Source organism: Argopecten irradians, chromosome 9 (genome assembly GCF_041381155.1).
Source record: "Argopecten irradians isolate NY chromosome 9, Ai_NY, whole genome shotgun sequence".
Taxonomy (NCBI): Eukaryota; Metazoa; Mollusca; class Bivalvia; order Pectinida; family Pectinidae; genus Argopecten; species Argopecten irradians.
Window position 1 is genome coordinate 5,269,285 of NC_091142.1, and position 17,181 is coordinate 5,286,465.

The window sequence follows — 17,181 nt, forward strand, 5'->3', positions numbered from 1 at the left end:
TACTAAAAACGTCATTTTCTGTCATTCCCAGTGCAATAATTGTAACAAATGTAAACCGATTTTCTTAAAAGTAAGTATCGAAGTTAAATGCCTTAAGAGCACAGCCAAGTTTAATAAAACATCTGACTTCAGTTTATTTTTTTCATTTTTCAACCAAGGTTAAACCTAACCTCAATAATGTTTACCTACAATGTGTCCTGAAAGCGGGGATGGAAATTCTACGAATTTGCTTGTTTTTATTAACTCTTATAATGATTTGCAACGGAAAATTTTAAGTTAAAGAATGGTTATGAAATTGAGTTTTGCTTGCCTAATTTGCAAATACTTTTGTATTACAATGAATGGTCCGATATGAAAGGAACACTTTATTTATATGATTATTAAACTTATGTCCGTCAATAAGCTTCCTTACACGACTCTTTCCCTAAGTTGACCTATAGCTGCAGTGAATGTGGTATATTGGTTCAAGGTTCTTTTAATCTATAGAAAATATAGAAAACACCAGTAAGGAGTAAAGATTTTTGTAAATTACGCTAATTTTAGGGATTCTCTCTAATCTAAGACACGTATATGTTCAGACTTAATGCAAGGAAGGGAGACAACTCCTTTTCACTGATGTAATCATTTTTAATATTTTTAATAATGGATATTTTCATTGACTAACTTTTATAATTAAAACGAAAAAGAAATAATTATAATTATAACAGAATCTTGGCTTTAATTACATATCAACAAATACATAGTTGAATGAATGTCATTGTGATAACGTAGTCATTGTGACGTCATATATTTACGTATACAAAGATTATACTTACTGTAAACCATTTAATTTTTGCGAAATAAACATTCGCGGATTTATTTATTCGCTTAAAATAACGTATACCCGAAATATGGTATACGCAAAAATAACCTGGTTACCAGTATCATATCAATTTGTTTTCGTCACAATAACAATGACATATGACAGATGAAATTTCCTAATCAATACACATTTCTATAAATTACCAACTCTTTAGACTGTCTAAAGTTGTCTTAAGGTATCATCATGGTAAGCTTTTAGTTTTGACGAGTTTCGGCACGGCCGGTTATCGTGATTCCGACATGTTTTGTGATATTTGAATTGCTAAAAGATTTGGAAAATATTTCCATGCAATGTCGACAAACTACTAAACTTTTGATTTTTAACAAAAACAGTATTTCCTGAGTAAAGACTCCATTTTATGTCCCGTTCTGATTGTCTCTTTGCGCTAGAATATCTTTGAACACAGTTTTGATGTCACAAATTCTGAAAAGTAAAAACAGAAATCGAATGAGCAAACAACAAAGAACATATTTTAATTGTTTCAACAGAAGAAAAACTAAAAATCAATAATGTTGAAATATGTCAATTTAAAATGTAACACTTTTATATTAAATTGATTTTAATTAGGAAGCTTTCGAAGAACAGTAAATATTAGTTTGATTTATTTTCAATTTTCATCACTACCAATCAATGTCCTTTTACGGATTGTCTCCCCTTGAATATGTTTGTACAATTTTGGTAAATCAGTGGCGTGTCCAGTTGTTTTTTTTTTTTTTTTTTTTTTTTTTTTTTTTTTTTTTGCCTTTAAATCCGTAACGAAGGGAAGTAACGCTGATATATTAGAATGATCTATGTAACGAAATAGTACGAAGTCACCTCGTCCATAGATTAAGAATCAGTATTTTAGACGAAACAAAATACATGATATTATACTACGTTGAATATACCGAAAACGTATGACTGTATATTGAAATGGATTAAGTTTAATTTTACAGCTAACTATAAATTGTACCCTATGTAACGTATAAAACTTAGTGGAAAGATTTAAAACCCAATATCCGTTTTGAAAGAAGTTTATAATACATAAATGAATATTTAAATATTTGTGTCGGAACAGCACTCAAATGAAGTTAGGTTTACCTCCTAAAAAGGTGATTCAAAACTTACTCGGCAACGGTAAATGTTTTCCGATTCGGTCTGTACATATCTATAATAGCGCTATATATAGTTGTTCTGTGATTTAAATGTGAAGTCGCTAACCTTACTTTTACATAGACATGGATAAATGTGCTAAAATTGGTAACTGTTAATGATAAGTACACGTATATAATCGAATGCGTAATCCATGGTGTATTTAAATATCAAAAACAGGAATGAAAATGTTATGAAATATAAAATTAGATAAGTTTTGTATGCTATTGAGATACAACACAAAAATCTGAGTGCACTCTTAATAAATGCGAAGCGATTTCGATTGTATGTCTATCGCATAAACAATCTATTAAAATTAATCCTTTTAATTCAAATTACTAAAAATAATCTCTTCGGAATTACAAATTCATTCTGGGATTTTTTATATGAATTCAGCACGCCGTTATCTGAATCAATCAGAAGCGACGTACCAAAGAGGGATGCCATTTTTTCTCTATTGGCTGATAAAGTAATTTTAAGCCAATGAAAATGCTCTTTACAAGCATAATTGAATTATTTACCGACGTAATCTATCTTCCCGTCACCGTTCTCGTCTGCTTCTGATAAAATGTCCATCCATGTCATGTCGTCATTTCCGGGATACAGTGTTGACGGGTCTTTGAACATCAGTGCTTTTTGGAGCTCTTCTATGGAAATGAAGCCATCGCCATTTTTATCAAGTGTTTGGAAAGCGGCGATCATACTTTCCTTTTCCATGTCAATGGAAATGTAGTTAAACATCATCAAACTCTTGTACTCCTCGAAATCAATACAACCATCACCTGGAAGGGAAAAAATTATTGAATAATTATATGATTCAAGGATGAAGTATTGTATTCAGCATAAGACAAAAATATAGGCTAATAATTCCTTATAATTCATTATGATTATTTTTTTTTTCTTCACCTGAGACGAAGTCTCAAGTGACCTAATTTTCATACTAAATCATTTAATACTAAGATTTTCTAATTGGCCGATTGTTTTTCTTCATACCTCTATGAAGAAAGCAATCAGAGAATGGCGTGAAAACCCGACGTTATCGTGATGTCATAATGGACATCTACGTTGCGCATTGATTTGGAAAAACAATCCCTTGGGAAATGAATGGAACCGTACGCTTAAACTATTTTATTTTATCAAGTAGTTTTAAAAATAGTTATAAGCATTTAGGTCGCTATTTTTGTGTATTTTCGTTTGGTTATGAAATAAATTTTGTTCGCAAACTTTTGTGAGATTCAACGAAGCTAAGCCTTTTTATTCAAACTTATTCGCATTGCGTAGCCAGGGGCATCGTTTTTCGTCTCATTGGCGTATTAATGTCATTTATTATCTTTAATCAACAAAACAACAATTGTATTTAATTTCGACGTCTGTAAGACGAAGGAAAACAGGAAATATGCCTCGAGCACGCCATTACATGACAGTTTGTTCAACTGAAATCCTAAGAACATTACATACCGTCTAGATCCGCTTCTTGCAACATTTCCCTTGCATCATCCTCTGTCGGATATATCCCTAAAATATAGGCGGCGCCTTGTAGTTCCTCCAGGGTTATCTTCCCATCACCGTTTTCGTCAATGATAGAGAATGACCTACGGATCTCTGAAATAAAAGAACACTTGGAGTAATGATGAAAGTCAAATTTTAGCGATTCAAAATTTCCCGAGAAAGCTAAGAGAACAGATATTTTATCTAGAAACTCTTACTTCGCAGATATCATATTAGCGACCACACCATTGTGATAATAACCAGCTGTATTTATTCTGGTTTTGAAAATGCAAATACTAAATAGGAATGAGCATAAAAGGGACTTTAATTAGTATAATTAGTCTAAAAGAACCCTAGAAATCATCAATGCAACTAAGAGTGTGATGATCACCAAATAAGGCATTCTTTTTTCATCCAGTTTATGTAAGATGTAAGATATAAATAAGATATTAATCCAGTGTATACAAACGAGGGGAAAGTGTGTCATAGGTATCTATATTCGAGGAACGACTGTAATACAGGTTATGTTGGAATTTCGCATATGATATAATAGAACCTACTATATCAAGTTTTTAATCAAGTATGTGCAACACCATGTTATATGGACAAATGCAACAATTAAAAATAGGTATTAGACATTTGTACCTGCCAATTCCTCATTTGTTAAGTTCCTGGACGGTTTCTCGCCTTCCTCCGGTCTCAGACTAAACCGTCTCCTGGGATTATCCTTGGAAAGTGTATCATTGGGAGGTAAAGGTCCCGGCGATTCCTCACCCTGGGGCACATCCGGGTCATTAGTGGTCGCCATAGCTGTTCTGTTTACTTGTCACTTGAAATATAAATAAAAACAACATGTACCACTGATCTTGAGAGTAGTTTACGATATGTGGAGATCAAACTATCATTTAGTCAGCTTGGTTAAAAGTGAGTCTATCACTAATTCATCGACAAAAACTGAACTTGAAAAAGATGCTTCATATTCTTGTACATTGCCAAGAGTCTAAAAATAAATCCTTCCTTTTACTATTGATAGATGAGTATGTATTTTATTTTTGTGTCATAAACATGTCATTATTTTCGCTGTATGCAATTGATTAATGGATCTTCTTTGGAATTATCTATAAAAAAGCCACTGAATATACGAATAAATACAGTGTAAAAACCGATTTAGAGGTTTCAATACTTCAAACGTCGCCAGATATATTATTAAGAATCTATAACGTCAGTGCATACCTTATATACCTAGTATTTGTCGGACATTATTCTTGATCTTTTCAATTTAGTACCTTATTTCGTTTTTGGCTAACAGCCTATCACTAGTTAGAGCAAAGCATGCCTATCATTATCATTATGTCGAACACATGCTTTGAAAACACTTTTAGTCCTATTTTTTGGCAGGACAGAAACCTATTGCGAAATTTATCATTTTGAAACAACAAATAGTGCGATAACAATTTTCAGGACTTGACAGATAGAATTACAAATACCATTTTATCGGAAAAACAAATGTTCTGAGACTGGTTTCATAAAACATCACATGAAATAAACATTCATTTAAGAACCTATTTGTATTGTAGGACAGTAAATTATATTCATACAATGGCCATACATTGGGGCAGTAGACAATTGTAACATCCTACTTGTAATGAAGCTGATGCTTGCAGTTCTTTTTTAATCAAACTTAAATTACTTTATAACCTGCATTATATATGGAAAAACTAGAATATACTTAGTTGACATATAATACCATATATTAAATCTAATTCATCTCTGTCGCCCAGAACATGTGACCCAAGGGTGTAATCATCTTAACCAGGTCATGCCAGGATCCACATGCAGTACTAAACATCATGACATACTTCAGTTTTTCATATTTCTGCTGAACTGAAATTCATAACCCCATAATTTGTAATTTGCATATAAATATTTAATTAATTAGGACTTAAAAATTCAAACATCAATTTTCACTCTGACCTGTACCATAAACCAAAAAAACCCGGATGCTCTGAATAGCATACAATATGACCCTAAGGTATGGTATCTTCATGCTAAATATTTTGCTTATCATTGAGTGGCCGTAAACAGCCCAAAGTGACACCCCCTTTGAAAGTCATCAAGATAATCTTTTCATATGCTGGGTTTGAAGGATATTCCACCACCCTCGAAAAATCAATAAATTAAAGTAAATCGTCAGCTTCTCATATGAAAAAGACTTACATTCTTCAAGTGGGCTTTTACTATCCTAATTCCTCATATATATGTCATTAAAATGTCACCGAGTGAGGATTCACTATGACAGACAGAACTCTGAAAAAGTACAGGGATACTTCAAAATCTATAATCTTGTTATGTAATAGCACATAGCTTTGACTACTTCTTTAAGCTTAACAATGTTAAACTAAATAAATACAAATCGATTTCCATTCATCTTACGTCTGGAATGTCAATTCATGAATTAGACATTCTTTATATCACTGATAAAAACATCTGTATGCCATCAACTACGAATAGCTTACTTTCAATAGAACTCTGATGGTACACATACGAAAGACGATTTAAATCTACACTACCGATTAGGCTCTTTAACACAGGTCAAAGTTCAAAAGCAAGGATTTTAACTACCGTCAAAAGACGTAAGTATGTACGCAGTCAGGCCGATAACTTTAAATGACGGTTGTAATGTTATGTACTTATATCCCTTAAACAAATATATTCGTAAGAAGATTTACAATAGGAGGTTTACTTTGTATGGAGCATATATATACATATGCCTCGTTGAATGCCTCGTTCATATATATACATATGCCTCGTTCGCTCTGAATATATATATTCTTTTTTACACTACATGCTACTTCATATATACCTGTTAAAAATAAAATAGACAAAAAAAATTGTCGCTGATCAATCTGACAGAAGAAAATGAGCTATGGGTTAAATTAATATGCGCAAATGGGTAAGTTTTAGCATGTTCTCCTTCCGTAATCTATTGAAAACTAAAAGGAATGATGAATTTAGCCATACAAATTAATTAAATGGATAGAGAAACATGAATTACGATTTATAAGTATTTGTTTAACAGAATTTATGGACTGCATAATTAATGGTTTGTATATGTTATGTATGTTTAGATTAATAAATAGGTACAGAAATCACTTTTCAATTACTAATGTAACCAGGGAAAGGAAGTTATATAAGCTTTAAGCTTGTTTTCCGATCCCGAAATGTGTTTATTTACTGTATTATATGTATCATTATATGAATAAAATACTGTTTAAACTAATGTAACCCTGTTCAATACTAGCAGCAATATATCGCTCGGCTAGAGAGAACTTTAGCTCGATCGGTTGAGCCTCAGACTAGTAATGCAGTGGTCCCGAGTTCGATCCCTGACAGAGACAGGTATTAAATTTATTGTAAATCCTGCATCATGCTACACTAATAACTTATTGTAAATCCTGCACCCTGTTACACTTATAACACAGTAGAACTATAAAATAAAATTGTGGACCACAATTTGGATTCATGGACTGGCCTATGTACTCATTTAACTACACTATAGTCGCAAACATAGTAAGTTTTGGCAGTACTGCCAAAGTTCATTGTAAGCTCTTAATTGTGCTTGTAAAATTAAAACCTATGCATTGTTAACCTTGCAATTCTCAAAATGTTGCTATTAAACTTTTGGCGGCGAATAAGATATTAAAAGCTCTTCTTGTGCCGTCAGTATGAGAGTTACGATATATATTACTTTAAACAAGTCGTGTATTATCTGGCATATGTTTACATCAAAGTTAAGTTTTTAAACTAATATGGGATTATTTTTAAGACCATTTCCAAACCCTCGTTGATCTTATGATTTATAAAAACGTTAAAGTATAGATCTGTACTTTTCCTGCCTGATTTTTTGTCAATTACAAGTGAAATATTGTATTATCGGACTGGTTTGAATAAACGTGTTTAGGAGAATTCAAAACTTATTGTAGACAATGAGGCAGGAATTTCCATACCATGCGTTGAATTCGACGAGACATATGATGGTAATTAAACAGATTTTCAAACATAATAATGACTCTATAAATGATATTAGGAACACAGTCCACAGTGTAACCAGAAAAAAGAAGGATGACATTTTATAATGAAAAGATAATTACGTCATGAATGTTTCATGTTCATCAGTTTGATAATCATTAATGTTGAAATATTGATGAACTATATATATTTACCCCATAACGATGAAAGGAAAAGGGCTAACATTTTCACCTTGTTGCAGACCTTTGAAAAAATATTATCTTGGATTTTAAATCAAGGCCTAAAAGGCGCTCCCTTGGTCCCAGGTTCAAATCGCAATGTCGTTTATTTACCCCTGGGTATATAGGTCAAAAACGTGAACCAAGCACTATCAAAAAGGGTAACAATTCCACTATACAAGAAGACACCGCAGTCTCCCAGAACACGCACAGCACACTTCATAACACGCTACACACCGCATACATGGGTTGCCGTCCTTACATGACCCTTGCTGTAAATAAGTCGTTAATTAAATTAAAGTCCTATCAGCAGCCAGGGTCATGAACGAACGGCCTCCTATGCATCCGGCGTGTTTTGGGTGACTGCGGTATATTTGTGTTGTTCTTTCTTGCAAAGGTGAACTCTTGGCTCTGGGTTCTGTCCCCTGGCCGAGGCACACCAAAGTCTATAAAAGTGGTAGTTTCTGCTCCTGCTTAGCATTCAGCATACAGGGAGTAGGACGACTGGTTCGCCCGTTGTCAGTATAATGTGACCGGGTGGGGTGTGTTGCTTGGTGTTTTCGGCGGCATGCTTCAGTGTCATAGCACTATAAAAAGGGCAACAGTTCCACTATACAAGAAGACACAACATGAATATACCGCAGTCTCCCAAAACACACACCTCGCACAACATACATGCAACACACCACATACATTGGAGACCGTCCTAACATGACCATAGCTGTTAATAGGACGTTAATAAATCAAACAAACAAACAAACCTTTGTGACATATCATTGAGGTATGCCGCCGAAGACACGAGGTAGTCCTACAGTGCACCCTTAATGAGCGTTAAGCAGGGGCAAAAACTACCTCTTTTATAGACTATGGTGTGTCTCGGCCAGAGGACATAACCAAAGAGCCTTCCTCGCAGGGGCGAGCACTCAGCCGAATGCCACAAGTGAGGCAGTGTCTAGACAGATGTTTGAAAATGAAAAAAAAAGTTATAAAGAAAAAAATAATATCCTAAATTGTGTCGCCTTTTATGATCATGAACTAGAGGCGATCACTCAGCCGAAGGGAGACGTTAAAAAGAAGAAAATAAGTTCTATGGTATTAACACTTCTTTTCAACTCCTTGATAAGTTTTGCTAAATAATGTCATCACAAGTGTTTACCGCTATAACAAAAACGTTTGCTGAGCTTCCATTTTAAATATGATTAACACAAAGTCCACAGCAGATCTAATTTGAGTGGGAATCATCTTATCAAATTCAGGAACACTACTCCATTTCCATCCATTATAATTGTACAAAAACAAAACAAACAAAAACTCACAGCCGGACAAACAGTCGCAAAAAACGGACTGGCGGACAAAATAGCCATATATCTTGCTGTAATTACACGGACGTTTGACATAATCACGCACACACATAATATATACAACTGGCTATGTCATTGTAAAGACAGACACAAAAAAATAAACTCTATTGTCAGTACTATCATTTAGAATATTTATATCAACCACTTTTAAAACCGTTTGTATTAATGCGACTCCATGTTTTACCATATGCTTACCTAGTATTGCGCTGATAAGACTATCTTAAGTATACCCAAACATGTTGATTCCATGTCTCATGTTCAATATACATGTACAAGGGCTAAATCATCAAAACAAATAGCTTGTGTTGAATAAGATTCCATGCGTCAACCACAATATACAAAGACTAAAACATTATAACCTGTGTACATATACCGTCGCTATTATTTATGTTTTATTGCACTTGATCTTATCCATACAATAATAGATAGACCTTATCCTTACAAAATTAGATAGACATTTAGAAAAGTATTATATATACATACCATGGCAGTGTCTTCTGCTGCTCTCGGCTGTGTTTGTTTAGTAGATATTCTCCCCATCCACCGGACAATATAAGTTCTACCACACTAATGATCCTACGACTGTCTAAATAAGGGTTTAGTGTTGTCCGAAGTATTGGTCAAATTCTTTACGTAGGTATCCGTGATTAATAAGCGTAAGCTTAAATATAGAGCCTCTTCAAACCCTGAGTTAAAGCCGACTGACATTACACGTAACCCAGCGACCCCTATTTACAACATTAGACTTAAATTTCCTTTCATGTAAGCTACGTATTCCCGATTAAAGGGAAGAAAGGGTTTATATATTAAATCCTGTCCTTAAGCTGGTCATATGTTAAGTGTGTCAAAATGGTATCCGTGTATTTAAGATCATATCCCCTCGATCCCCGGGGATACTGAACAAGGTAAATTTTATTTACCAAAATCAATAATGAAAACTAATCAAATATCGATTTTCTTCCATCGTGTCAATCATGATATTATTCCCGATAAACACTTCCCATTCATGCATGTAAATATGTTTAGAGTTCCTGTATTATATAAAGTATTTACCATGTTTTAATCGTTTTGGAAGACTGAACACACTAATCGGTTTATATTGAAGAATCTTCCATCTGTTTTTCTGTGTATATGGGCGAGTTTTATGCTATAAGGTGCTGTAAAGTTTACACCTTTTACAATTGTATGCGTCACAGAACAAACTACAGGGGACGCTAAAGGTGATATCGTACATTACATTAATACAGCAGAGTCATATCTTCATTTTTTAAAGGCCGCAATACATCGCCACAAAATGGCACTACACTCGACGAAATCAATTACTGACTATAGTGATAAATAAACTATTGACATTGACGCATTACTTTGACGTGTGGCGTTCATATTTATCTTGAGTACCATTGCCATTTACACGTTATCGATTTGAGTTTATATTCCTACAATGATTGTTTTGTTCGTACTTCAAAGTTTGATTCTATGTCGTTGTAAATATTGATTGAAATCTATTCAAGCCAAACAGATCTATAAAAAGAGAACGAGAGCGCTTTCTCAGACTGGGTATAATTAGATCGAAATTTATGTTAATAATAATCTGATTATGTTGCGTTAAGCTCGTACACAAGGACGTGGGTACTAATACAGTACATTAAATATCAATTACGGACCTTTGTTGAGGTCTATATGGTGTTATATCACCTAATGGACATAAACAACGGTCCTCCATTTTTTATATTAGATATGTCGTTTCTTTATCAAATGTCAAAAACAATCTTTGATTCGTAAATTAATTACAAGAAATCATTGGTCAAAGAATGCCACCCTGAAGAATGCAGAGTTTGGACATTAAAGGAATATTGATTCGACATTTCTAAAAATGAAAAAAACACCGAGTCAGTATGCTATAGATTGAACGTCACTTGACCATATATTAGCCAACGGAAATAGTAGGAAATCAAAGCATATCTAATATATTTAAATAAATGAAATAGCGTCACGAAAAATACACAACATTGGTTACAATAATTATATATTTTTTCGATTTTATTTTGTGTACATGTATCATATCCTGGTAGGCTGATGATTTAGAATTCTGACTTCCAAAATGTCAGCATACAATAAATTTTGCGTATCGCTGTGTGAGCCCAGCAGAACGGCCCACTCAGTGATATGCAAAATATATACCTTTCCTTCGTGACACTGAGTTAAATATTGTGTACAATGTTATCGCTGGTTTTTGGATGAACTGATCAAGTATATATGGAATCCCGATAAAAAACTGTATTATAGAGAAATTATTGTTGACATGGAAAATTGTTAATTATAATCTGGTTTAAAGGTACATACCTTTACATTTGAAGCTGAAACCTTAAACCTTGAAAAAGTAAACGGATTTAATACTTTCATGTAAAGGTGTAAACTTTAAGCTTGAAATCTAAACGAGATCGATACTTGCATGTTAAGATGTTATCGTAAAAAATACAAAAGGAGATTGATAAGTTTGTAGAGTCCTAAAAGTTAGAAGTTTACCATTAATGATAGGCTTGTCATTACTTCATAAATATTATATTTATGAGAAATTTTAGTTAACGTCGCATATCAAAACAAAGTACATTAACACTAGTGTTAGTCTTGCGACAAACATATGTAATTGTAATTGAACAATTAAATGACTTAGAAAAATATCATAGACATCATTATAAACCGAGAGACTTTACAATGACAAAGTAAAATTATAACGTTTTGATGAATATTGAAAGCAGATTCACAGGGAATAAATCAGGAAGGTAATATTGAAGACTAGTGCACATACTGGTGTTACTGATGTGCTAAATAGAATTAAGACACTGAAAGAGTGCAATATACATATACACGTATGTCAATAAGACAAAAAGTAAAAATATTGACAAAATAAACACTAACATAGTGTATATTAAAAGTTAGTTTCAATCAATAAGAGGTATAAAGATAGAGATAAACATAATATATAAATCAATGTGTTGAAGTCCATACGACTATCATACAATGGATTGTGACTTTGTTTGATGATTTTAATGTCCTATTAACAGCCAGAGTCTTGTAAGGACGGCCTCCTATGTATACAGTGTGTAGCGTGTGTGAAGTGCGAGGTGCGTGTATTGGGAGACTGCGGTATGTTAATGTTGTGTCTTCTTATATACTTATGAACGAGTCATCCCACTCCCTGTATGCTGAGCGCTAAGCAGGATCAGAAACTACAAAATGTACCACTTTTATATACTTTGGTGTGTCTTGGCTAACTATGCCTGTTAATTAGATCAAAAGTTAATTTTCGGCTTATCTTACGCTTCACTGGGTACTCCTAAATACCTCACGGTAAATAACTACACTATGCGACAAAACAGCGAAATGGTTCTTGATTTTTAAAGAAACATTCTGATTGTAACAAATACTTACTCGGAATTTTGCTTTTATCTACTGTTGTAAATTCAAATTAGGAAACCGATATATATGTTTATTCTAATGTTATACGTGTTATAAATAATTTTATTTTCTCCTTCTGGAAACGTATTGGGAGCTAACAATCCCGATTGAGCCGAGATCGCCGAGTGGTTAAGGTGTTCCAACAAAAGTACAATATTCGGTTTTGAGCCTGAAAACCAAAATCGACTTCAAAGGTCTGCTAAATATTGTCGTCATGTTTAAAGAATTAGGGGATCCAAAGATAAACTTTCAAATACTAGTTCTCCAGAGGGAGAATATATATAAACATTAAATAGTATAAATATCCCTTCCACAAACTTTCGGCCTCTTGGCCGTCTTCAGGTACATAGAAAAACAATAGAAGCTAGGTGAAATACATCTTGAACGTTTTGATATGATGCCGTAGCAACAATAACGTCATAAATATATAAATATTGTCGGATTTAAAATATGTATGGCTAGTATCAAAGATAATATATTACACTGGCATTTAGATAAATATTTTATCTTTGAAACGAACCATTCACTACGCTTCGCTGCACTTGAGTACGTAGTCCGATCAATATTTCATTTATCTATCTAAAATTGAGTACGGTATTAAGCTCATAACTATTTAAAACTCTCAAAAATGTCGTTTTACAGTAACAATTTAAAAGATCATTTGTTTCGGTTGAGGTATGTACCGAAATTTTATTTTCCTAATGTGTATGGATGCTGAACGTGAGGGGGGTTTTGAGTCTGTTAAATTGTCATATTCCGATGTTTAAATAGTAAATAATTGAACATCAACTTCTTCTGAATAGGCGAGCTTTGCTGTTCTCCAAAAGCTCTTGTTATATTTCCAGTTACAAAGATCATGGTTAGATGTTTGTATATCTTGTACGTAATGCTGATAAAAATTATTTTCTAGACAACTGCTTCACTTTTGACTTCATTCCATTAGCGGCACCCGATGTAGTTGGACAATGCTTGTTTTATAATGCTGTTTGAATATGATCTTTATACCTATGTGATTCAATGAACCGTACAGATAATACCCATACTGTATGATATCATGCAAGAAATCGAAAAACAGAATGTACTCTTAGAGGTTTCCGACAGGTTTGTTTAACTATTAATCATATTTTGTATTAATGATTTACTTATTTACGTTAGTTGCAAATGGATTTCATAAATTATGAATCACAAAATGAACCATGCTGTATAAAGGAAAAGCAGAACAAAATTTCGTTTGCTAGATGGAGCTACGTTACATATTGAACAAATAACAGGAACTTTGCTAATGTGATACTGATAAATAATACATGTCAATGATTAAAAACATGAATTATTGTGGTCATGTTACGCCTTTGCGACTTGTTGTATTATACGATTTGATTCCATAGACACGAAACTATTGGAAAATAGTTTAGGTGAGTGGATGTTTCACTGATATCGAACACGGAAAAGAACAACAACTGTAAGTATAAAAATACTTAAATAATGATTTCTATATATTCACATTTCATTTTGATATATATGGGAATAATTCTTAATTGAAATAATTATGATATATCTGTATATGTTGTATATATTAAGAAGGCTGACCCCCTAGGTTTTGTTTGTTTGTTTGATCAATTAACGTCCTATTAACAATAATAATAATTGTTATTGAACTAATTATGATATATATATATTTGTGTATATTGTTTATATTTAGAAGGCTGACATCAAGACCCTAACTTTAGTAGACTCCAATTGTATAAATGTTCTGGGGCATTAACACGTTTTCTGTAAAGAAAACATATCTGTATAATGTTTGCAAATGACAGAAAGAGTCTAATTGTCTTCCACATTTTCATTTCAATTCAAAGGGTGTGCATACCTTAAACAAAATTACGATGTATATGATTTTATTTAAAAATTCCATACTATAAATATTCTAAACTTCAGATGCTACCGAGTTACTACCTGATTCAGCTTCTAGAAGCATGGCTCATTTTGATGTCGATAAGTGTCGTCCATTTACAGAACAGTAAGTTCATTTCCTCATGAAAGTAATTGGATTTGCTTCCCTTTATGAATAGGAATTGAGAAATAGACGTTTCATCGGAGTGTTATTTCATCTGCAATAACAACATTCATTGATACAATTTTAATCACGATTTGGATAAGATAGCAGAATCTCAATCCAGAATTATGAAGTTATGAAGAACAAACTTGCCGTTCTTGTTTTTTTACAGCTCAAGTATTTAATTTTATTCAGAGAATTGAGATTAATTATGCGTCCTGTGAAACAGGAGACTCTCAACCCGGAGAGTAAGATTCTTGAGAAGAAGTTGTCAAACAAAAGGTTTCGCCGAGTGTTTGACAGTTTAAGATCTTATCCCGAGTTTTAACGGTATGGTTGGTGAATTCCATGTTTGTTCATATGATGGAATGTGTTAACATTCAAATTTAGGCCAAATATCTTGCTATTATAAATCATTACAACAGATGCACATGTCTCTAAGAACTCATATATATTCTTTACGTTGAAGGTTTAGCGTCTTGTTAAAGCCCCATTATGCTTTCACCAAACAATGCTAAAATATACATTAACATCCCTTATGAAAGGTTCTTCATTTGGTTTGTTTCCAATGAAGATAATTACGCCATAATTAATTAGTAAAGAATTCTTAAAATAGATCGGGTTGATTTGCATAGTTAAAAATACCTCGTGTATACGTAGATGTTTGATACTCGGATATAGTAAACTAAACAAGCGTGGCCGAGAGAGAGGGCAGTTTTGAGCAAACGGTGAGCAATACAATGTTCTATAACTGTTTTAATATATGATACATATTAGATTTCACAGATTATAAATGTGTCCTATCAAAGGTTACATAAAGTGTATATAAAGCTTAATATAAAATACGTATTAATCGAAAAATACTGCATGTATATATAAGTTATTTGTAAATATATGTATACATATCGTATATTATATCTATATATATCTATTCTCAGTATTCATGTACCCAACATATATGTGTTTGTTAGGACCCAGCACTTAAATGAAATATATACCGTTGCTATTACCTCCTTTATTCCTTTATCAAATATACATGTAAACATTTTCTGGTATATATTCCAACTGGGGGTGGGGGGGGGGGGGTGCTATTACAGTCGATATTTCATTTCTGTATAATTAACTGATTAAATGTTTCCCGATTACGTTTCGTGTGGTTAGAAAAGATCAAGTATTGATTACCAGGTGCATGAGTCTTAATTATCGTAAGGGCCTTTTTTTTATATAGGCCTACAATTTTATGTACACGGAACGAATTAAACTAATCAAAGACTCCCATTTATATAAGTACAAACGTCAGTATTAGAGTGAACTTACGGGATATAAATATTGCCAATCTATTGGAGTTTCATCATTAAAAAGACACAACATATATTATTTTGACCCTTGATGCTACCTGGTGGACTATCATTTGCCGTCAGTACGTAATTCTTAGTGAAGTAGGTACCGTACCGTATACATGTACGTAGTAAAAAGGAAAAGGGAATTGAAACTGAAATTTCTCTAATTTCACGAGTGTGCATTCCATTTTACGCTGAACGTGAATTATGTTTATTAGGCTAGCATTCAGCCCATTTGTTTTCATAGAAAAAGTTCGATTTATGGATTTAAGTCTAAAAGTTTATGCGCTAAATAAAATATGTAAGAAAAATAAGTTCGTGATGCCTAGGACTTTACCGATCTTATTAAAACGGACATTTTCCCCATTTTCTCTTCTTTAAATGAAGGACTGATCCAGGTTTTCTTAAGCTTTTTTGGTATACTTTTCCACCAGATCTTCTTCACTTGATGAACTGTATAGAAATCATTAACGGACTGTTTTTATGCTCCATTTCTTGGTACTATTCAATCAAACCAAACTATTCTATATTTTGTACGTGAATTCTTTTCCTGTCCCGTGCATGCAATGACTTCTGAGATGATATGAATCACAATGGCCTACATGTGGTTCAAGCACAGGTGTTTGGCTCTATAGATATTTCTCTCTTATATATACACATGTATCTTTACATGTATCATAAACATATATTATGTATATTTGCTTCTGCATGTAGTAATTACAAAGTTCATAAATATTATATTATGCTACAATGTGCATGTTCTCAGTTAGTAATTCATTATCATGATCACTTGTTATGGATATATCCACAGGTTTACGACGCGCGCGCAAAAAAGATATATTTTAGCATTTTGTTTTTGCACGCGTCGTAAACCTGTGATAGACCCTGTTGTCTCAAACACTGGTCTAAGTTTATGTTCGGTATTCGATGGAGTAGAACATGTAGGCTTACCAGACTTCGTATGTATGTATACATCGCTGTATTATTATAAAAAGAAACAAAGTATTATATCTATATTGCAGGTAACGACATGGCGTATTTGTGTTTACTTTCAGTTGTTTACGAGTTTTGTCGAGCCACCCCATGGGAGGCCTCGTCAGGTAACACAAACGCGTGTTCGGTTTCGATGTACATTTCAATAAAGCTAGATTAGGCCCTATAGGCATCTATAAATCTTAATTACAAAATATATAAGATCAGCAAATACCATTGTAATTATAATTTTGTTAATTGCTTGCTTTCC

The 17,181-nt window shown here is 33.1% G+C and overlaps 1 protein-coding gene across 3 annotated transcripts; it reads right to left on the bottom strand.

Annotated features, from left to right (window-relative positions):
• Window positions 1–692: 692 nt before the first annotated feature.
• On the bottom strand, window positions 693–9,856 carry LOC138331177 (calmodulin-like). Of its 3 annotated transcripts, none has more exons than XM_069278653.1 (5): window positions 9,573–9,856; window positions 4,127–4,310; window positions 3,452–3,595; window positions 2,515–2,775; window positions 693–1,285 (listed from the first exon to the last, which is right to left on the bottom strand). In XM_069278653.1, the coding sequence occupies exons 2-5, from the start codon at window positions 4,287–4,289 to the stop codon at window positions 1,248–1,250; spliced, it is 606 nt and encodes a 201-aa protein (XP_069134754.1). In that variant the 5' UTR covers window positions 4,290–4,310; window positions 9,573–9,856; the 3' UTR covers window positions 693–1,247. The 3 variants fall into 3 exon arrangements, with proteins under 3 accessions (XP_069134754.1, XP_069134756.1, XP_069134755.1); XM_069278655.1 differs by lacking the exon at window positions 9,573–9,856 and adding an exon at window positions 9,285–9,303; XM_069278654.1 differs by lacking the exon at window positions 9,573–9,856 and adding an exon at window positions 5,699–5,716.
• Between the last annotated feature and the right edge of the window lie 7,325 nt (window positions 9,857–17,181).